The sequence below is a fragment of the Schistocerca nitens genome, chromosome 4 (assembly GCF_023898315.1).
Source record: "Schistocerca nitens isolate TAMUIC-IGC-003100 chromosome 4, iqSchNite1.1, whole genome shotgun sequence".
NCBI classification, from domain to species: domain Eukaryota; kingdom Metazoa; phylum Arthropoda; class Insecta; order Orthoptera; family Acrididae; genus Schistocerca; species Schistocerca nitens.
In genome coordinates, this window is record NC_064617.1 from 471,501,298 (window position 1) to 471,524,921 (window position 23,624).

Here is a 23,624-nt window from a genome sequence, read left to right on the forward strand (position 1 = left end):
AGTGGGAGGTCGTCTCAAGGTGTGGCAGGGGGCGAAAGACATTCCGGAGGGCTGAACGGAAGGCCTCTCCAGTTTGTCTGACGAACCGGTTTCAGGCTCTGTCTCAGGCTGATACTGATCTTCGGCCTGACATGGCTGCTTGTCCTGTTCCAGAGGTTGCCCCTCAGTCTGCAAGATCCGGGCTGTCACAGAGGGTGGGCTTACTAGTAGTTGGGAGCTCCAACGTCAGGCGCGTAATGGGCCCCCTTATGGCTATGGCAGCAAGAGAGGGGAAGAAAACCAATGTGCACTCCGTGTGCATACCGGGGGGAGTCATTCCAGATGTGGAAAGGGTCCTTCCGGATGCCATGAAGGGTACAGGGTGCATCCATCTGCAGGTGGTCGCTCATGTCGGCACCAATGATGTGTGTCGCTATGGATAGGAGGAAATCCTCTCTGGCTTCCGGCGGCTATCTGATTTGGTGAAGACGGCCAGTCTCGCTTGCGGGATGAAAGCAGAGCTCACCATCTGCAGCATCGTCGACAGGACTGATTGCGGACCTTTGGTACAGAGCCGAGTGGAGGGTCTGAATCAGAGGCTGAGACGGTTCTGCGACCGTGTGGGCTGCAGATTCCTCGACTTGCGCCATAGGGTGGTCGGGTTTCGGGTTCTGCTGGATAGGTCAGGAGTCCACTACACGCAGCAAGCGGCTACACGGGTAGCAGGGATTGTGTGGCGTGGACTGGACGGTTTTTTAGGTTAGATGGCCTCGGGCAAGTACAGAAAGGACAACAGCCTCAAAGGGTGCGGGGCAAAGTCAGGACATGCGGGGACCAAGCAGCAATCGGTATTGTAATTGTAAACTGTCGAAGCTGCATTGGTAAAGTACCGGAATTTCAAGCGCTGATAGAAAGCACCGAAGCTGAAATCGTTATAGGTACAGAAAGCTGGAGAGAGGTGGAGGTTACACTCAACAACAGAGCTAGGTTAATAATTGGCTCCTTTTACCGACCTCCCGACTCAGCAGCATTAGTTGCAGAACAACTGAGAGAAAATTTGGAATACATTACACATAAATTTTCTCAGCATATTATAGTCTTAGGTGGAGATTTCAATTTACCAGATATAGACTGGGACACTCAGATGTTTAGGACGGGTGGTAGGGACAGAGCATCGAGTGACATTATACTGAGTGCACTCTCCGAAAATTACCTCGAGCAATTAAACAGAGAACCGACTCGTGGAGATAACATCTTGGACCCACTGATAACGAACAGACCCGAACTTTTCGACTCTGTAAGTGCAGAACAGGGAATCAGTGATCATAAGGCCGTTGCAGCATCCCTGAATATGGAAGTTAATAGGAATATAAAAAAGGGAGGAAAGTTTATCTGTTTAGCAAGAGTAATAGAAGGCAGATTTCAGACTACCTAACAGATCAAAACGAAAATTTCTGTTCCGACACTGACAATGTTGAGTGTTTATGGAAAAAGATTAAGGCAATTGTAAAATGCGTTGTAGACAGGTACGTGCCGAGTAAAACTGTGAGGGACGGGAAAAACCCACCGTGGTTCAACAACAAAGTTAGGAAGCTACTGCGAAAGCAAAGAGAGCTTCACTCCAAGTTTAAACGCAGCCAAAACCTCTCAGACAAACAGAACCTAAAAGATGTCAAAGTTAGCGTAAGGAGGGCTATGCGAGAAGCGTTCAGTGAATTCGAAAGTAAAATTCTATGTACCGACGTAACAGAAAATCCTAGGAAGTTCTGGTCTTACGTTAAATCAGTAAGTGGCTCGAAACAGCATATCCAGACACTCCGGGATGATGGCATTGAAACAGAGTATGACACGCGTAAAGCTGAAATACTAAACACCTTTTTCCAAAGCTGTTTCACAGAGGAAGACCGCACTGCAGTTCCTTCTCTAAATCCTCGCACGAACGAAAAAATGGCTGACATCGAAATAAGCGTCCGAGGAATAGAAAAGCAACTGGAATCACTCAACAGAGGAAAGTCCACTGGACCTGACGGGATACCAATTCGTTTCTACACAGAGTACGCGAAAGAACTTGCCCCCCTACTGACAGCCGTGTACCGCAAATCTCTAGAGGAACGGAAGGTTCCAAATGATTGGAAAAGAGCACAGGTTGTCCCAGTCTTCAAGAAGGGTCGTCGAGCAGATGCGCAAAACTATAGACCTATATCTCTGACGTCGATCTGTTTTAGAATTTTAGAACATGTTTTTTGCTAGAGTATCATGTCGTTTTTGGAAACCCAGAATCTACTCTGTAGGAATCAACATGGATTCCGGAAACAGCGATCATGTGAGACCCAACTCGCTTTACTTGTTCATGAGATCCAGATAATATTAGATACAGGCTCCCAGGTAGATGCTATATTCCTTGACTTCCGGAAGGCGTTCGATACAGTTCCGCACTGTCGCCTGATAAACAAAGTAAGAGTCTACGGTTTATCAGACTAGCTGTGTGGCCGGATTGAAGAGTTTTTAGCATCCAGAACACAGCATGTTGTTATCAATGGAGAGACGTCTACAGACGTTAAAGTAATCTCTGGTGTACCGCAGGGGAGTGTTATGGGACCATTGCTTTTCACAATATATATAAATGACCTAGTAGATAGTGTCGTAAGTTCCATGCGGCTTTTCACGGATGATGCTGTACTATACAGAGAAGTTGCAGCATTAGAAAATTGTAGCGAAATGCAGGAAGATCTGCAGCGGATAGGCACTTGGTGCAGGGAGTGGCAAGTGACCCTTAACATAGACAAATGTAATGTATTGCGAATACATAGAAAGAAGGATCCTTTATTGTGTGATTATATGATAGCGGAACAAACACTGGTAGCAGATACTTCTGTAAAATATCTGGGAGTATGAGTGCGGAACGATTTGAAGTGGAATGATCATATAAAATTAATTGTTGGTAAGGCGGGTACCAGGTTGAGATTCATTGGGAGAGTGCTTAGAAAATGTAGTACATCAACAAAGGAGGTAGCTTACAAAACACTCGTTCGACCTATACTTGAGTATTGCTCAACAGTGTGGGATCCGTACCAGATCGGGTTGACGGAGGAGATAGAGAAGATCCAAAGAAGAGCGGCGCGTTTCGTCGCAGGGTTATTTGGTAACCGTGATAGCGTTACGGAGATGTTTAGCAAACTCAAGTGGCAGACTCTGCAAGAGAGGCGCTCTGCATCGCGGTGTAGCTTGCTCGCCAGGTTTCGTGAGTGCGTTTCTGGATGAGGTATCGAATATATTGCTTCCCCCTACTTATACCTCCCGAGGAGATCACGAATGTAAAATTAGAGAGATTCGAGCGCGCACGGAGGCTTTCAGACAGTCGTTCTTCCCGCGAACCATACGCGACTGGAACAGAAAAGGGAGGCAATGACAGTGGCACGTAAAGTGCCCTCCGCCACACACCGTTGGGTGGCTTGCGGAGTATAAATGTAGATGTAGATGTACAACACAGTACCAAAGCACCATTGCACACTCACCCTTCCCTTCCACTCCCCCAAATTAAGAAAATTTTCCCAGCATACCATTCATTGAACAGTTTCCATAACAGATAGGAAGCATTATTCATACGAAAGTTACCTAGAGTAGTTGTTCCACAAACGATAAAATTAAAGATAAAATCATAGCTTAAAATTGTACAGGATGGCACAAGAATAGTTGACACATGTAATAGTCACAACACTTTTATTTGTGAAATGATAATTTTTCAAATTTTGCACTAAGTAGTATGATCCATGGAAATGTATTTCACTTCATCACGTGTTCAGTGTGCACTCCACTGCAGCAGACAACTTCGTGAAGGCGAGTGCACATATTCCTTACAACTTTGCGCCGCACATTTTTATTTATCTCGTTGCCCAGTTATACTATTCGGGCACCCATTGCCACAACATTCTGTGTTCTCAAAGGGAACGGTTTCTCTTTCAGTTATCCCCATAAAAAGCTTTACGTGCATTTAAATCTGGACTTGAAGGAGATCAAAAGAATGCTCCATGATGGCGCTGCGAGTAACGATGGGTCATCACACGATTGCAGAACATTTTCCGTAGAAAATACAGTAAAGCATTATCCATGCTGTGTTGTGCCTTCTTGCAGAAACCACTGTGTGTTCGTTGGAAGATTAGTAGCAAGAAGATGCGACACAAAGTCATTTTCAAATATTGTATCGGTCAGCCTGACACTTTCATTGAAACGCACAGGTCCGATTAGGCTGTGACTATAAAGAGCTCCCCACACTATCGATTTTCCCTCATGCGTAGTTTCTTCAATAACATAAACATCTTGTGGTTTTTCTCTACCCTAAATATCCAACAATTTTGTTTGTTTACTTTTCTATTAGGTGGAAATAAGCTTGCCTGAGAACCACGTGTTGGACGTTATTTCATCTTTTCCTTCTGTCCATAATGAATACCCCAGTCTTCTCTGTTCGTTCTGCTCAGTCAGCTGCTGTAGCACAGTCACTTTGTAACGGAAGAGCGCGAGGTTACTCTGTAAAATTCTTTGTACAGAACGACATAATATCCCCACTTCCCTTGCTGCCCGCCGGCATGATCTGGGTGGACTTCGTTGAATGACGACCCGTAGCGCTGCGATGTTTTCCGGAGAACGAACAATAGGTGCCCGGGGTCGTTTCCCTTCCAACAAACTACATTCTTCCTAAAATTTTCTCTGTAATCGGAGAACCGTGTCGCTTGGTGGAACCCAGCGCGTATGGAATATTGCCTTATGTCTTCTTTGCGTTGCTATGACACTTTTCAACATAAAGGAGAACTGTCTTGACATGCTATTGAACAGATAAAAGTCCATGATCGGTCATGGCAAAGCGCCTAACTGCAAATCAAGGCACTGACGATATTGCAGCAATATGATCTCTACCGACATTTCCATGAAACAAAAGACGTTGGAGTGAAATATGAATGAAGAATGTCTTGATGTGTAATCTTTATTCAGTGTTAAACTGTGCCAACTATTCGTGCGCTACCTTCTAGAATGAAGTGCATCACACATCTTGCATCAATAAGCTGAAATGCTTCACATACTCTAAATTTTTACCTGACCAAAATGATAGGAGTTTCACATACAGTGTCGAAAATATGTATGCACTCAATAAAACAGTTTAAATAAATCAACATTTGCTGCGCAGATGGCCCAACATTGACACACAGAAAACAACATTGACGAAGAATTAGAGGTACTACATTTTATTGTGATAGGAATACTGTGTTCTTCATTCATTCTAGAAACATCCCCCAGGCTGTGGCTAAGCCATGTCTCTGCAATATCCCTTCTTCCAGGAGTGCTAGTCCCCTAAGTTTTACAGGGGAAGTTCTTTGACGTTTGGAAGATAGGAGATAAGCCACTGCGGAAGTAAAGCTGTGGATACCTCAGTTTTTAGAACACTTGTCCACGAAAAGCAAAGGTTACGCGTTCGACTCACGGTCTGGCACATAGCTTGCATCTGCCAGAAAGTGTAGTATCTTTACTGGACTGAATATTTCCTTTATAATTCTCTGTTGCAAATAATTCATAGGCGGTATACCAGGTGGTTATAATTAAACTTTCCCTGTTTAACACGTTATAACACGGAAAACTAATTACCTTACGAGGACCAAACTTGGCAGCATTAATTTCAAGGACATGAGGAAGAGAAATAATGCGGAATCAATTCAATTGAAACACTTCTAATGTTCTGTTACGGTACATCTTACCATTACATACCGGTACCATAACGTCTACAAAAGGGGCACAGCCGCGCGGGTTTAGCCGAGCGGTCTGAGACGCGGCAGCCATAGACTGTGCAGCTGGTCCCGGCGGAGGTTCGAGTCCTCCCTCGGGCATGGGTGTGTGTGTTTGTCCGTAGGATAATTTAGGTTAAGTAGTGTGTAAGCTTCGGGACTGATGACCTTAGCAGTTAAGTCCCATAAGTTTTGACACACATTTGAACATTTTGAAAGAGGCACAATATAGCGCCCATCAGTGTCCAGAACAGTCTGAAAGCGCAGAATTGCATTCTTCACAGCAGAACGAAGCATGTCCGTAGGTATGCTGGCTACCTCTCTTGATATGCTGCGCTGCCGATCAGCACATGTTTGAGTTTTTCCCCGATAAATCCTGTCCTTCAGGTAGCCCCACAACTAGAAATCACAGGGAGTGAGATCAAGTGATCGTGCCGCGCAAGCATTTGGAAATGGTCGGCTGATAACTCGATCGTTTCCAAATGTGTTTCGGGGAAGCAGGAATACTTAACGAGCGACGTGCGAATGGGCCCCATATTGCAGGAAAACTGTTGAGTTCAATGCGTCTCTCTCCTGTAGGGCGGGTATGACATGCAGGCGAAGCACATCGCAGTAACACTGGCCAATCGCACTGCACGTCCTTGGTCCTTGAGCGGCAATCTGTTCAAAAAAGAATGGGCCAATGATGAACGTAGCCGTGAAGCCACACCATACGGTGATACGTTCGCCATACAGAGCAACTTCATGCACAGTGGCTGGACCTGAAGATCCTCACACTTGGCAATTCTGTGTGTTCACCTCACTCGTCAGAGAAAAATGAGCTTCGTCTGTCCGTAGGATGGTCTAGGTCATCTCTCGTCATCTTCAGTCCTTGCGAGGAAGTGGAGAGCGAAGTCAACACGTTGTTGTGAGTCCTGTGCTGCAAGCTGCTGTACGATATGGATATTGCATGGATATCTTTTGAGAATGGTTCTAAGCACCTTCCGTATAGTGGACCACGGTTTGTTCAACCGTCGTGACACAGCGCTAGCACTCCCTGACGATCGGGAATTGCGCGCAGCGTCGTCTGCCATAGCAACAGCGATTTCATCAACCACCCGTGGTGCAACCGGTTGTCGGCCTCTTCCCGGAGTGACGCTCAGTTCTCAAGTTAATTCGAACTTCTTCCTCAAGCTCCTTTCAGCCGGCGACATTCTCGAAGTGCAGCTGCAGGATTACTGTTGCTTTGATAATGGAGTTTCACCAGTAGCGCCCTGCTCCTTTTGCCCAAGCTTATGTTGACACAACAAGCGCACTGCGACTGGTCGGGTGTGTGAGACTATGAGTCACGGTGACTGATCACGGCACCTCGTGGCCATAGTTGGAACTGAATGGTGGCGGTGAGCCACATGGAAATCGTACACCTCATACTCCAGACATTAGTGCTACCATGTTTGGTACTAGCACGGCAATTAATTTACGTGTTAAAACGTGTTGAATAGGGAAAGTTTAATTATAACCTCCCGGTATGTCCCAGATAACATTTTTTCATCTTTCTGGTCATTCATCTTTCTCTTCCCCTACTTTGTTCGTTACTTCTTCATTCTTAAGGCTCTCAGTAGGCCTTCAAACCACATCTCAAAACTTTCAAAATAGCTTTCTTCTTTTTTATAATTATCAATGATTCACTACAGTATGACATCCACTTAAGACATAATATTTAGCTTATCTTTACTCAGCTCCATTGGAATTCTTCTACTTGTTAATAACTTCATCATCTTTTCAAACTCTCTCTTTTCCATAGATACCTTACCGATTACTTTTTCTGTGTGGCTTCTGTTCCACGTCATTAAACATCCCAGATACGGAAATGATTTTACTTGTTCTACTTTTTTGTCTAAGAATATGTTGCATGGGGGCTTAATTATAAAATGAAAATAATTTTAGTAGCTGTGTGTCCGGTTACGAAGTCTCGTAACCGGTTGGCCCTGACTAGTATTAGTACGCAATCTGACTGCACAAAATAGCAATAAAGAATGAAGAGAAATTTCCGTTAACACAATTGATTAATTAAGTCCCCTGCAACTATAAAAGCTACGAAACAAAGAACAAGTGTAACTGTTTTGTGTGTGATAGTGTTTCAACGTACATGTATCTGGCACGGTTCTTCCTCAATACGACAAGATATTTTAACACCATTTACAATGAACTAATTAAAAAACCAGAAATACTATAATTGCACACAGAAACCAGAATTACAAGTCTAATACATGAACACGAGCCAGATGCTTTGTTGACTGAACCTGTGACCAAGAGGCATTATTATCAAGGAGATTTGAAATTAAAAAAAAAATTGTTACCTCCATATATATTGACGAAAGATACACTGTGATCATTGCAACATCATTCCATATATACATTACACCAACCGAACAGCATCTACTCTCTCGACCAGCAGAACAATAACTGCACACGACATGCTCTCAAGTAGTACTGCTCTCGACATCCTCTCAACAAGCACTGCCCACGGCAACCTCTGAACTACGACTGCCCCAGTGGAGGCGGCGGAATAATACTCTTTGGCGAAGTCTCTGGCGCTGTGACTCAGTGTAGCCACCTTTCAATGTTAACTAGATCTTCCTTCTTGCTTATTATTATCAGTTATGTCTTTCCTGTAGTTTTCTTTTCATTCTGTACTACTTGTCACTTTTTGCAAATTCTTTGTCATCTGGTCTAACTACCCTTCTGATCCCACCGGCACTAGTCGATCATCCCCTTCTCCTTCAATAAAAAAGCTTCTTGCGTCATCTACGGCCTTGGCTGTCAATTCTCCATATATGTTGAACAGCTTCGATGATAATGAGAGTTCTTGACTAGCATTCTGTAATGTGGCCATTTTTCTCTAAACATACTTCAAAGGATGATATGCAAATTCCCTTGATCAAGTAGTCGTTCAGTTACACTGCTCTCTAATTGCAAACCTATATTAACATTAACAGACTCAGCATACAGGAATGTTAAAACAACCTTCGGTGACATTAAAAGCAAGGGTGATAACATTAAAAGTGCAACGGGAATTTCACTGTTAAATGCCGAGGAGAGAGTGGATAGGTGGAAAGAATACATTGGAAGCCTCTATGAAGAGGAAGATTTGATGTGATAGAAGAAACACGAGTCGATTAGAATTAGAATTTAAAAGAGCTTTGGAAGACTTAGATCAAATAAGGAAGAAGGGATAGATGACATCCCATCATAATTTCTAAAATCATTGGGGGAAGAGGCAACAAAACAACTATTCACGTTGGCGTGTAGAATGTATGAGTCTGGTGACATACTATCTGACTTTCGGAAAAATATCATCCACACAATTTCGATGACGGTAAGAGCTGACAAGAGCTGACAAGAGCGAGAATTATCGCACAATCAGCTTACCAGCTCATACATCCAAGTTGCTTACAAGAATAACACAGAAGAATGGAAAAGAAAATTGACGATGCGCTAGATGACGGCAGTTTGGCTTCAGGGAAGGTAAAGGCACGAAAGAGGCAATTCTGACGTTGCGGTTAATAATGGAAGCAAGACTAAAGAAAAATCAAGACACGTTGATACGATTTGTCGACCTGGAAAAAGCGTTCGACAATGTAAAATGGTGCAAGATCTTCGAAATTCTGAAAAAAAGTAGGGGTAAGCTATAGGGAGAGACAGGTCGTATACAATATGTACAACAGCCAAGAGGGTGCAAGAGTGGACGACCGAGAACGAAGTGTTCGTATTAAAAAGAGTGTAAGACAAGGATGTAGCCTTTCGCCCCTGCAATGATGGAAATAAAAGGAAGGTTCAGGAACGGAATTAAAATTCAAGGCGAAAGGATATCAATTATACGATTCGCTGACGACGTTGCTATCTTGAGTGAAAGTGAAGGAGAATTACATAATCTGCTGCACAGAACGAACAGTCTAATGAGTACAGAGTATGGATTGAGAGTAAATCGAAGAAAGATGAAGGTAATGAGAAGTAGTAGAAATGAGAACAGCGAGAAACTTAGCATCAGGATTGATGGCCACGGAGTAGATGAAGTTAAGGAATTCTGCTACCTAGGCAGTGAAATAACCAATGACGGTCTGAGCAAGGAGGACATCAAAAGCAGACTAGCAATGGCAAAAAGGACATTCCTCACCAAGAGAAGTCTACTATTATCAAACATAGGCTTTAATTGGGGGAAGAAATTTCTGAGAACGTATGTCTGGAGTACAGCATTGTATGGTAGCGAAATATGGACTGTGAGATAACCGGAACAGAAGAGAATCGAAGCATTTGAGATGTGGTGCTGCGGACGAATGTTGAAAATTAGGTGGACTAATAAGGTAAGGAATGAGAAGGTTCTGCGCAGAATCGGAGAGGAAAGGAACCTGTGGAAAACATAAGGAGAAGGGACAGGATGATAGGACATCTGTTAAGACATGAGTGAATGACTCCCATGGTACTAGAGGGAGCTGTAGAGGGCAAAAACCGTAGAGAAAGACAGAGATTAGAATACATACAGCAAATAATTGAGGACGTAGGTTGCAAGTGCTACTCTGAGATGAAGAGGTTAGCACAGGAGGGGAATTCGTTGCGGGCCGCATCAAACCAGTCAGAAGACTGATGACAAAACAAATTAACATAGTTAGTCGCTATTTTTCACTTCTGTTTGCTTTTCTATTTCTCGTATGTATTTGGTGGATGCTTCGAGGACCTGAAAGCTTACGTGTTGGATACACGAGATAAGGATACTTTTTAGAGGAATTTTCCGCTATAAACTGTTAAGATACGGGCAGGCGTCTATCCGCAGGTGGTGAGCCTGATCTTCTTGTTCCCCCAGAGCCTCTCCAGGTGGTTAGCAGAACACGCATTCTTCTGTCGAAGAAAACCGAAAACTCTCTAGAAATATTGTATCCAGGTAAGAGATCTCTAGGTTTGTGAATGTCCATTACGCTGTCCCAAAGTAACACTCAGTTTCAACTTTTAGAATACAGCGTTCTGATTGGATCATTCTGTCTTTTTCTGGAGAGCCCTCTCTATTACGCTGATCCAAAGTGCGGTTTTTCGTCCATCAATTTGAGAATCATGTCAAGGATCGGGAGAAGCCTCCTCGCTTCAGCTGCCCACCTCTGACCGATCGATTGTAGTATGATACAGGAAATAGCAGGAAACTGTTTAACGCTGTTACGTATTTTTCTTTCGTTGGAACTCACCATGCTCCTGAGAGGCTATTTCCGTTTCTGGTAGCATGACAACCGATTTACAAGAAGCATTTGGAAACAACACTTCTATTCAAGCTATTGTAAGCACTTTGCTTTAGACTTTGTATAGTACAATCCACTTCAGGCTTTTCTAAATAGCTCAGTTTAAGTCAGAAGAGATGACTGATATGACAAGCCTGGAAGGATGTCTGTACTTAAGCACTAATAGTACAAAGAGAGATCGGAAGTCATATTCTCCAGCCACCATTGGCGCCAGCTACCTTATTCACTTTCTACGTGTTTTCATAAGATAAGCCATCATCGAACCCACTACCATCGTTCAGACGCGAAGTTCATTCACTCCCTTAAGGAGCCAGGTTTTTAAAGTGACTTATCCAGCTTGCTGCTCTCAATTTTGACAATTCTAAAGTGCTTGCTCCTGTCTTTTCGTGTAATTTCTATATGTAATTAACAATTAACGTAATCACTGGCCGTGTCCGCAAATTTTTAATGTAACTGTTTTATCCATCTGTGCCAAGGTTATACTTTAGTGCTACACTCCATTATTCATTTGTCAGTGTTTCTTTATAAATATCAGGAGGTATTTCTCATGTCTAAAGGTAATAAATCTAAGTGTTATTGTGACCGTTTGTTTTCATTCAGAGCTAGAAATTCCTCCTGCCGTTAATATGTCTCTGTGAGTGATGTGGTACCCACGTGTTTCAGGCTCAATTGCCATACCCCTATTAATATTTGTTTTAAATAAGACATTTTCCTTTGTCTGTCAGTATCTTCTTTTTAAATTAATCTGCCTGATCATCTGGGGTGGGTCCTGACTCTGTTGGACATCAGAGCAGCAGACTCTCCACAACCGCTTCCAATGCCCATGTCTTCCATCGCCTCATTCCTTGTTCTGTCACTTTGTACTTCGTGTACATCTCCTTTATTGAACTTCTATTATCCCAGTCTATACCAACGTCTTTTAAGATGTTCATCAGTGTACTCCAGCTAATTCTACCGAACTCCTTCCCTGGTCGACCAAATAAAGATGCACCTCCTTGCTCTTGTTTCTTTACCCCTTCTGAACCCATACTAGTCTTCCCCAGTATTTTCCTCATACTAGTTTTAGGTAAATAAGCTCTTTATGAATAAATAGATGCTGAGACGAGCAGCACCACCGGAAATGGGTAAATCCCAAAGCTGGGAATTTGGACAATTGTTGCTACCATGGCCTTTGTACAGTTGATGCACCAAAAATGGTGGAGTGCCAGACAAGCTGAAAAATGTCTCCTTACAGGTCTTATGAGTGTCTGTAGTAATTTACAGTCGGGTATTAAAGCAAATCTGAATATAACTGCAATCTGAGAGAAATGAAGCGGACCAATGATACAACAATATTTCAATATCTTGAGAACTACAGAGGTATATATTTCCCAGTGAACCTTTGAATTAACAACTTTTAAATGCTTCATGCGATTTCAACAAACGATATCTCAGATGACGTCATAAAAGTGGTCCCGTGTTAGTGGACACCACAACTGAAAAGAGAAACAAAAGAGGCTTCTGAGAAGCAGACATAAATAACTGTTTAAACCATATTTAACAACAATCTGGCGTCACTTGCACAAGAATACTGGGTTATTTATTTATGGAGAAATGCTTATCTAAATTTATTGTGGATGTTATGAGTGTGATAAATGTTAGTAACATTTTTTAAAGTATTGTTGTAACACATTACTTTAGTGCACAAAGTGGGCACATTGAGTCGCATGAAGTCTGTGGAACGTAAGAACGATGTACATTTCGTGTGTGTGGCGTTCAGCCAATGGAAAAGTAGACAGTAGCGGAACATTATGTGAATCAAGTGGAGACTGGGACTTTTCGTGAGAAGAGCTCAAGGGAGCGATTCATGACACTTTTATGTATGTGCTGGATGAAGACAGACTTGCCTGTGGTAATGTGCATCATTCGGCTGTACAGGTGATAGATTATGGGCAGTGAACAGTCGCTAAGAGAGTTTAACTTTTGAGGACGCTTTTCGCTTGGATCTTGAAGAGGTCACTTAGATGTTTGTTCTGGAAGAAGGCAGACCTGCCTGTGGTAACGTGTGACATTCGTTTCTGTTGGTGACAGACACTGGACGGTGAACGGCGGTTACAATACTGTAACTTTTGAAGGGGCTTTATATTTCAAGAGGTCTGAATGTGCTACAGGACAGGACTAACTTTTTCTGCTTGTTTTGCGGAACTGAGGACAGACAGAGTGAGTTAATACTGTTTGTACCACGTTTGTCAACTTGTGAATCATGTTAACTCTCAACTGTTTTGAGCTGGTGAATATTTCGTGTATTGTCATTCGTATATCTTAAATTACAATCTACTTGAGAATTTTGCTACCATTCTCGTAAAGCTCTCAATATAACTTTACTGCATTTGGTAAGGCTATTTTCTTTCTGTTAACTGAATATCGTAGGACCACTTCTAGTTTATTTGAGATGTTCTTTCTTGAACAAACAGTATTAAACATAATTCTCTTTCCTCTAGAAATTACATACGAAAGAATAGAACCCTTGTTTTAAATTTATTGTTTAACTTTTATTTTGTTCATAGCCCAAGTACAGTACGAGCAATCATAGGTAAAGAAACAACTAGTTTAGGTGCATAGGACGCTGTTTAGAAGAGCAACTACTCAACAGTAAGCATCAGGTACCGTCGCATATTTCGTCTTTAATGGCATCATTGTTGATGGGACAGTAATATTCTCTCGTCGTGGGCCAGCCTAATCAGGATTTACCATACAAAAGTACAAAAAAATTCCATTTCAAAAACACTGATAAAAAACATTTCGTACTCATGTTATTAAGTTACGTTGTGTTATGTTACGTTATGTTAACCGGGAACATAGAAACGACGGAGAGGCTCCGTCCCCGCCGCAGCCGCAGTGGTCCGCAACCCCACGACGGCTATCGCAGTCCACTTTACCCCTCCGCCGCCCCACACCGAACCCAGGGTTATTGTGCGGTTCGGCCGGCCGGTGTGGCCGTGCGGTTCTAGGCGCGTCAGTCTCGAACCGCGTGACCGCTACGGTCGCAGGTTCGAATCCTGCCTCGGGCATGGATGTGTGTGATGTCCTTAGGTTAGTTAGGTTTAAGTAGTTCTAAGTTCTAGGGGACTGATGACCACAGATGTTAAGTCCCATAGTGCTCAGAGCCATTTGAACCATTTTGTGCGGTTCGGCCCCCGGTGGACCCCCCCAGGGAACGTCTCACACCAGACGAGCGTAACCCCTATGTTTGCGTGGTAGAGTAATGGTGGTGTACGCGTACGTGGAGAACTTGTTTGCGCAGCAATCGCCGACATAGAGTAGCTCAGGCGGAATAAGGGGAACCAGCCCACATTCGCCGAGGCAGATGGAAAACCGCCTAAAAACCATCCACAGACTGGCCGGTTCACCGGACCTTGACACAAATGCGCCGGGCGGGTTCGTGCCGGGGACCGGCGCTCCTTCCCGCCCGGAAAGCAGTGCGTTAGACCGCACGGCCAACCGGGCGGGCATGTTATTAAGTTAACTCAGTGACGGTATCCGATAGGTTTATTAATTTTCTGCCTTTCTTCGACAACTCGTAATATCATGTACAACCAAACGGAAATGAAAGCAACTTTCCACGGAATTGTTTCTTCGTATTCTCCGCAGGCTCCACGGCCAGCAGCAGCCTGGGAGGGCGTGTTGAACGCTACGCAGTACGGCAGCGACTGCGTGCAGAGTACGGGCACTGGCTGCGAGGACTGCCTCTACCTGAACGTGTACGTGCCGGGCACGCCGGCGGAGGCAGCGGCGCTACCTGTGCTCTTCTGGATCCACGGTGGCGGGTTCGGATCTGGCAGCGGGTCAGACCAGCAGTACGGACCAGACTTCATAGTCTCCTACGGCGTCATTCTCGTCACCATCAATTACCGCCTCGGGCCGCTCGGTATGTACATGAAACAAGGAGATAATTTCTCTACCCAGAAACGCTATTTTTAATATGTCGTCATTGAATACATCTATTTTTATCTTTTCGTGTAATGCATCGCCAGGCGCGGGTCATTGTGAGACAGGTATTTGAGCCAGGCCCGAATCGAAAATACGAAGACGATTAACAAACATTGCTCTGGTATACCGACCAACTTGAGTGTGGCTTTTAGGCGGTTTTCCGCGCTCGTTTATGCAAATGTTGAGCTGCTCCCCAGTCTATGCCTCAGAAAGCACTACACATTTACAGTAAAAATATGAGACCATGAAGAACCAAGTTTACACCAGGATCAGCCACGACCTGCAAAATTTAACACTTGCCCAATGTGCTGCCTGCATGTGGCCCGAGGTTCGGCTTTGCTCGATCATTCTCGGTATAACGCGACATTCCATTTAGCAGTGCGATTCGACACTTTCTTCCAGCACTTTGTGTGGCTTGTTTTGGTCGGCAAAATTGTCTTCAGTTTATCAGAATAGTGATGTAAATGTTATTTATCCTTCACTATTTGTTCACGGCGAAACATGTACTTGTAAAGGAAATTGTGATTTTTAACGTTGTAACGTTGTTGGTTTAATTTGCTATGAAAGTGGTGCTGATAGACAATAAAAGCGGTTTAAAAGCTGTGAGCTGTCTGGGGAAGTTAACCTTGAATTACTGCGCAACTGTTTCACCAGGTATCCAGTCTAGCTTATCAAATTCCCAACCAGACTAACATTAATTATAATCTTTTAATAGTCATACGACAACCGGTGATATGTGAAAATGTGAGTTTGTAATCTTACGGAACACATCAAATATGGAGCCAAGATTGGGAGACTGCATACAACACTGCATTCATAAAATAACACACAAAGAACGTTGAAACATATGCAAGAGGAAATTAACCACAACCAACCGATTCAATTTTCACCCAAAGAAGTTACGTTCGTAGCGCAATCCTGTCCGTCATGTAATTACCACACACTGGTATACAGCTGACGGATTACCTCAAAACTCATAACATCCATGACAAATATCAGTCAGGCTTTCGAAAGCACCATAGTACAGCAAGTGCATTAATCAAAGTAACTGATGACATTAAACATGCTATGGACACAGACGTGAAGCTACCATCCTAACACTGCTTGACTTTAGCAAGGCTTTTGATACAGTTGACTTTGATATATTACTAATTAAAATGAAGCAGCTGAATTTCTCAAACAGCGCAATACACTGGTTCGACAGCTACCTCAAAAACAGAAGTCAACAAGTCATTTGTGGGTCGGAAAAGTCATCATGGAAAAACGTGCGCTCTGGAGTTCCCCAAGGCTCCGTCCTTGGTCCATTACTCTTCTCACTGTACATTAATGATATTTCTTCAGTGATTCACTCCTGCAACTACCATCTATATGCCGACGACACCCAACTGTACATAAGTGCAAGCCCCAAGAACATTGCTGACGCAGTAGCGAGTATGAACGCAGATCTTTGCTCTGTTTCTCGATGGGCACAGAACCTAGGTCTGAAACTAAACCCCAAGAAATTCCAGGTCATACTTATATCTCATCCAAAGTTAATCAGTCGGTACTTTCACGAAACAGTCCCTCAAATACACCTCAATGGTACCCAACTACCATACCAAAAAACAGTAAAAGACCTTGGAATAATCTTGGATGAACACCTAAACTGGGAAGAACAAACAGTTACAGCTTGCCGGAAATCGCTCTCCTCCCTACATGCAATTCAGAAATTTAGAAAAATATTTCCAACCCATGTTAAACAAAAATTAGTCCAAACGCTAGTCTTGCCTAATCTTTACTACTGTGATGTAGTTCAACACGGCACAAATAGTGAAAATTCGAGACGCCTCGAGCTAGTGATGAACGCTTGCGTTAGATACGTATGCAATATACGGTTGTATGATCATATCAGTCCTTCATACTCCCAGCTAGGTTGGATATGCCCACATAAGGCACGCGATCTCCACACGATGTGCTTACTTCATCGATTTCTTAGCCACTGGTGCCCCCAATACTTATCTTCTCACATTAAACACCTATCATCATTCCACAACCGCAATACCAGATCGGATACGTCTAGCATCTTGGCTGTACCTTTACATAACACAAAATCTTTCTCCATGTCATTCTCCATCTCAGCCATACGACTATGGAACGGGCTCCCCTGTGATCTGCGTCTTATCCGGAACCACTCAACATTCAAGAGTGAACTCAAGACTTACATATTAGGGACGGTATAGCCACCATTGTTGGGCCCCTCTCATCTCTTTCTTTCTCCTTTCCATCATAGCTTCGAATTTTACCATTCTATTTCTCTTCCTCTAACCTATCTACCTCTTCTATATCTCTTTCACCCCATTCTATCGTCTTATGTCTCTGCTTGATGAGAATAACTCACAAGCTGCAAGAATATAACGAGAAAATTCCCAACTAGCAATAGGACTGACATTCATAAAAGAAAAATATGTTTACTTTCATATACATAGTCATTATTATTATTATTATTATTATTACTATTATTATTATTCTTGATTGTTATAATTAATTTTTGATTGTTATAATTATCATTGTACTACGTTTATAATCTCTATTTTTTTCTTAACATTAATACTGTATAACATGTAATATGTCCTTAATGTTCTGTAGAAACTGAAATTTGCTGAATCTGAGTATGCCTGGTTAGGTGTAAGAGAGGGCCTGAAGGCCCTAATCTTGCCAGGTAAAATAAATGCATAAATAAATAAATAATAAATTCATATTAACTCTCTGTGAAATCTTCCCGAAAAGAATAGCTGAGGGCTACTTTGATGATTACACCACATGCTTCATGTGGTCAACTTGGTTTACACAAAGTGTGTAACTCCACAATAATTTTGATAATTGGCTCTGAGCACTATGGGACTTAACATCTATGGTCATCAGTCCCCTAGAACTTATAACTACTTAAACCTAACTAACCTAAGGACATCACACAACACCCAGTCATCACGAGGCAGGGAAAATCCCTGACCCAATTTTGATAATTAAAAGAAATTAGATCGAAAAGCAATTTACAAAAGAAAAACCTCGAACTGGTTACTATCGTCTTACTATTAACCTGATGGGTCAAACAATTGTATAAGCACGTGGTACTGGTCTCACAAAGTACACCCCACGTGGGTTGAATATAAAGAAAAGTTGCTATATTGATAAATATTGTCAAGACGAGACGTCATAATCTCACACACATTCGCATTTAAGATTGATGATCTTAGTTAAGAGTTACTGATCAACACGTGGTTCCACTTTACTCACAAAGTAGTGACAAAGCAACAACTAATGGAAGATTTTCTGAACTTCACACTCGAAATACACTGCGTTGCAATTTAAGATAACATTAGATATTTTAGATCCAAACCTGAAATAAAGGTGATTAAATTTTCAGTTAGGCTGAACTTAGGAAATCCATTGTCCTACGGACTTAGCAGAGACGCGCTTAGCCGCAGATCTTACCACTTCAGACGCTCGCCACGGACAGACTGCCCTGGCCCGCTACCGAGCGTGCTCAACAAATACAAACGGAAGTGACCAGAGAGGCAGCTCCCTATACCAACATGACAAGGGACGGACAGGAACATACTAAGAATAGAAACCTCTCCGCTTTTAGAAAGCGTAGCTACCTGTTCCGATGTTGGTCGTACTGTTCTCTAGCAGACAGGCTTGTCTGCTACCATCCAGCATGCAACTAGAAATACATTTGCTCATTCATCCTCTCACATAGAAGGGAAGGGGGATGACAGTATCTTATCATATACAGTGTATAAAAGAAAGCGGATGTAGGTTCCCTATGAGACTGTGTGACATGAATTACATATAAACTGTGTTTTAAAGTGTAGTAGTGTGACAGATCGTTCTTGTTTATGTGTAAAAGTAACACGTTCCACTGCTCACTCTCCTCCCAGATAGTCAGAAACACCACAGTAAATTTAGAAGAGGAATTTATGCCGTAAATGACAACAGATTTAAGAAATTAACGTGAAAGGAATCCAACAGAGACCTTTCAACGTATTATCCAAGAGCATAAACGATATATCGTTTACAAAGATGTACGTGTGAAAGAACGCTTGTGCTATCGCTGAGGCAGAGTATGTGTAAAAAAAAGAGCTTATGTTAGCTAGCGCAGTGGTTGCTCTGGGGTGGCAAGGGTTCCGAGTCAGAGGCTGGCAGTGTCTGTTGCGATGCTATGGAGTGGGTAGTCGCTTAGTATTAAATATTCAGTGTAATAATTTCAGTGTTGTGTATTAATCATTTATGGAAGAAATCAGAATGAAGTAAAATTAAGGAAAAGCTAGAAATACACTACTGGCCATTAAAATTGCTACACCAAGAAGAAAAGCAGATGATAAACGGGTATTCATTGGACAAATATATTATACTAGAACTGATATGTGATTACATTTTCACACAATTTGGGTGCATAGATCCTGAGAAATCAGTACCCAGAACAACCACCTCTGGCAGTAATAACGGCCTTGATACGCGTGGGCATTGAGTCAAACAGAGCTTGGATGGCGTGTACAGGTACAGCCACCCATGCAGCTTCAACACGATACCACAGTTCATCAAGAATAGTGACTGTTGTATTGTGACGAGCCAGTTGCTCGGCCACCATTGACCAGACGTTTTCAATTAGTGAGAGATCTGGAGAAAGCGCTGGCCAGGGCAGCAGTCGAACATTTTTTGTATCCAGAAAGACCCGTACAGGACCTGCAACATACGGTAGTGCATTATCCTGCTGAAATGTAGGGTTTCGCAGGGATCGGATGACGGGTAGAGCCACGTGTCATAACACATCTGAAATGTAGCGTCCACTGTTCAAAGTGCCGTCAATGCAATGGCACCCAATACCATCACGCCGGGTGATACGCCGGTATGGCGATGACGAATACACGCTTCCAATCGGAGTTCACCGCGATGTCGCCAAACACGGATGCGACCATCATGATTCTGTAAACAGAACTTGGATTCATCTGAAAATATGACGTTTTGCCATTCGTGCACCCAGGTTCGTGTTGAGTACACCATCGCAGGTGCTCCTGTCTGTGATGCAGCGTCAAGGGTAACCGCAGCCATGGTCTCTGAGCTGATAGTCCATGCTGCTGCAAACGTCGTCGAACTGTTCGTGCAGATGGTTGTTGTCTTGCAAACGTCCCCATCTGTTGACTCAGGGATAGAGACGTGCCTGCACGATCGGTTACAGCCATGCGGATAATATGCCTGTCATCTCGACTGCTAGTGATACGAGGCCGTTGGGATCCAGCACGCCGTTCCGTATTACCCTCCTGAACCCACCGATTCCATACTCTGCTAACAGTCATTGGATCTCGACCAACGCGAGCAGCAATGTCGCGATACGTTAAACCACAATCGCGAGTGGCTACAATCCGACCTTTATCAAAGTCGGAAACGTAATGGTACGCATTTCTCCTCCTTACACGAGGCATCACAACAACGTTTCACCAGGCAACACCGGTCAACTGCTGTTTGTGTATGAGAAGTAGGTTGGAAACTTTCCTCATGTCAACACGTTGTAGGTGTCGCCACCGGCGCGAACCTTGTGTGAATGCTCTGAAAAGCTAATCATTTGCATTTCACAGCATCTTCTTCCTGTCGGTTAAATTTCGCGTCTGTAGCACGTCATCTTCGTGGCGTAGCAATTTTAACGGCCAGTGGTGTATTATTATGGAATTTTGATGAAGAATTTGTGTACATATTGTTACATCGATCTACAATAAGGTAACCAGTATCGATGTATTTATGCGCTTTTGCTGTAGAACGAATTTGAATGAGACAAGCTTTATATGTAGCCCCAAGTTTTTTTATTGTATTTTTGGTAATGATCATTTGTTTGCGTAAATGTAATTTTTATGATATGGCTTAACAATTGCAAGTCAGTTTCACAATGGTAGTAAGATTTTCAAATAAGATATTACAGTTATTCTCCCCAATCATGTGCCGCCTCTCATTTCCAAGTCGCCGGCCGGAATGGCCGCGCGGTTCTAGGCGCTACAGTTCTAATTAGTTCTAAGTTCTAGGCGACTGATGACCTCAGAAGTTAAGTCGCATAGTGCTCAGAGCCATTTGAACCAATCATTTGCAAGTCGCTTTTATTTAAACAAATTCTCAACGTGTCTCAGTCAAATATATTGCATTTTGGCTTTTGCAACTGTGGTTAGTTTGATATTGCTGAGAGCAGAATAACGCGCTACCCAAGGTGACACCAATACGAGGTAAGAAATATAGTTCACACAGTTCATAGATTTTTTGCACAAGGACCACTTTTGTACTTATTCAGATTTAGACGGCCGTAGTAAGATCGAGTAGATCTGAATGTACTTACCTCTAATTTGTCATTATCGCGCACAGGTTTTGATTATTTTGGGTTTACTGGTATTGCTTTCTTGCTAATTGACAGATTGTTTAAAACAGGCTCAGGTAAACATACAGATACACGTAACCAGATACGCAGTCAGCTCACCACTTAATAAAACTATTCTTTGTTAGACATAAACATCACACCTTACTTAAGACATAAACGTTTCAATGGTATAAAGGAAATTCACAGTTCCAGTGGCTGTTTGTTCACAAAGGTGGAATCTAACGATCTATATCGGAATCCTTTGAAAATGAATGGAATCTCATGGGAGAAGGATGAGAACTTCCAGTATCTATTACGTAGTCGCATAATCGAATGGTACCTCAGATTTGCTGTGAAAGGGCATGCGGAAAGAATATAAAGATTTAGTTGTTGTTGAAAGAGCTAACAGACGATTTGTGCGGGATTCATAGGTGTGCACATCAAGAAGCACTCTGTGTTAGTTATGCAGATAAGGAGCACCTGATGGAATTGTTGGTGTGAATAATGCGTTTTCTGAAGTCGCTTACATTATCGTCAGTTTCAATATTTTTTGATGGTACTGAGCGAAGAGTGAGGAGACCTTATATATTACTCCAGATTCCACTGGTTAAGTCAAAGGACGTGCCTGGACCGATCTTCCATTTAAGACCAGCTATTATTGAATTTCTGAAGGAAAAAAGAAAGCAAGAGCAAAAATTAGAAGATCCGGAATGGACTGCAGACTTCATAGTTTAAGCAGAGTTGACTGCAGACTATCCTTAGTACGACATTGCAAGGTGAGAAACAACTTTTTTCTGACTTCATGACGAAATTGGATGTATTTAAGAAGAAAATCCCATTATGAAAGGTACAACTACTGACAAGGAACACCGTCCATTTACCTAAGTTCACTGGGGTTAAGGAAACTGCGATATTTGAACAACATACTGTGGCGTTGAAAGAATTACAGAAATAGCTTTCTAAGCGCTTAAGGACCATTCCAGTCACACAACTGTTTTGAGCTGTTTGTAGATTGTTTATCATTTCAGTTGAAAGCGCGTCAGTGCAGTTGCAGATGGAAATGCTCGATTTGTACTGTAACTTACGTTTGAAAGACAAATTCTTTTACGTTAAAACTGTGCAGGAGTTCTACGTTGTTTCCTGCAGGAAGAGTGTCGACGTCTCCATAACGAGGCTGCAAACGAGATATCAGTGTTTCGATATATATATATATATATATATATATATATATATATATATATATATATATATATATATATATATATGCATGAAAGGCTTTTTGCTGCTACGGAACTAAACAAGTTACCATCACGTGACAACATAATGACGAAAGTCTGCGAAACTGTCTACATCTTTCCGTCTGCCTATAGTTTGTACTAGACATAAATTTTATTATGTTTTTACTAAACTTTGTGATCTATCTTCTTGAGAAATATGAAACAAACCAGCATGTCGCATGTGGCACTTTCACATTACACCTCCGCCCCCCCCCCCCCCCCCCCCCACGGCTCATGATCCTCTCCGCTCTCAGCGTGGCGTGGTCACTGCACCTGAACAGAATTCAGAATTATTGGCCATACCTGGTTTACAAGACTCAAAGACATGTGGTCAACAAAACTTCCCTCATGTACTTCAACATCTGCATCTACATGAACATCTCTATCTACTTGGCTGCTCCGCCATTCACACCTCTATATCTATATCACAGCAGACCACCTAATGGTGTGTTGGATGGTACCTTTTCTACCACAAACTGAGCCCTCCAACCCTGCTCCACTCGCGAATAGCGCGTGGGAAGAAGGATTGTCGGTAAGCCTCTGTATTGCCTCTAATTTCTCGAATTTTCTTCTCATGGATAAACAGAATGACGTATGTGGAAGGGAGGGGGAGGGGCAGTAATGAATTGTCCGACTCTTCCCAGAAAGTGCGCTATCGAAATTTCAATAGTAAATCCCTCCGTGATGCACAACGCCTCTCTTGTAACGTCTGACAATGGAGTTTGTTGAGCATCTGCGAATCGCTCTCTTGTCGGCTAAACGATCCCGTCACGAAACGTGCCCCTCTTTATTCGATCTTCTCTCTCTTTTCTATCAATCCTGCCGGGTAGCGATCCCAGATGGATGAACAATAATCAAAACTCGGTCGAACAAGCGCGTTATAAGTCGCTTCCTTCGTGGGTGAGTTATATTTCCTTAAGATTCTTCCTATGAATCTGAGTCTGGCATCTGATTTTCCTGCAATTTGTTTTATGTGATCATTCCACTT

At 42.7% G+C, this 23,624-nt stretch overlaps 1 protein-coding gene across 2 annotated transcripts in view; it reads left to right on the forward strand.

Moving 5' to 3' along the window:
* The window catches only part of LOC126251800 (juvenile hormone esterase-like), a 362,809-nt gene that overhangs the window by 21,154 nt on the left and 318,031 nt on the right, over positions 1–23,624 (forward strand). The window contains exon 3 of one of the 2 annotated variants that reach the window (XM_049952437.1): positions 14,645–14,921. The exons of the other annotated variant lie outside the window; for it this stretch is intronic. Coding sequence (XP_049808394.1) covers positions 14,645–14,921 — 277 coding nt within the window. The remainder of the gene's footprint in view (positions 1–14,644; positions 14,922–23,624) is intronic. 2 annotated transcript variants of the gene reach the window in all.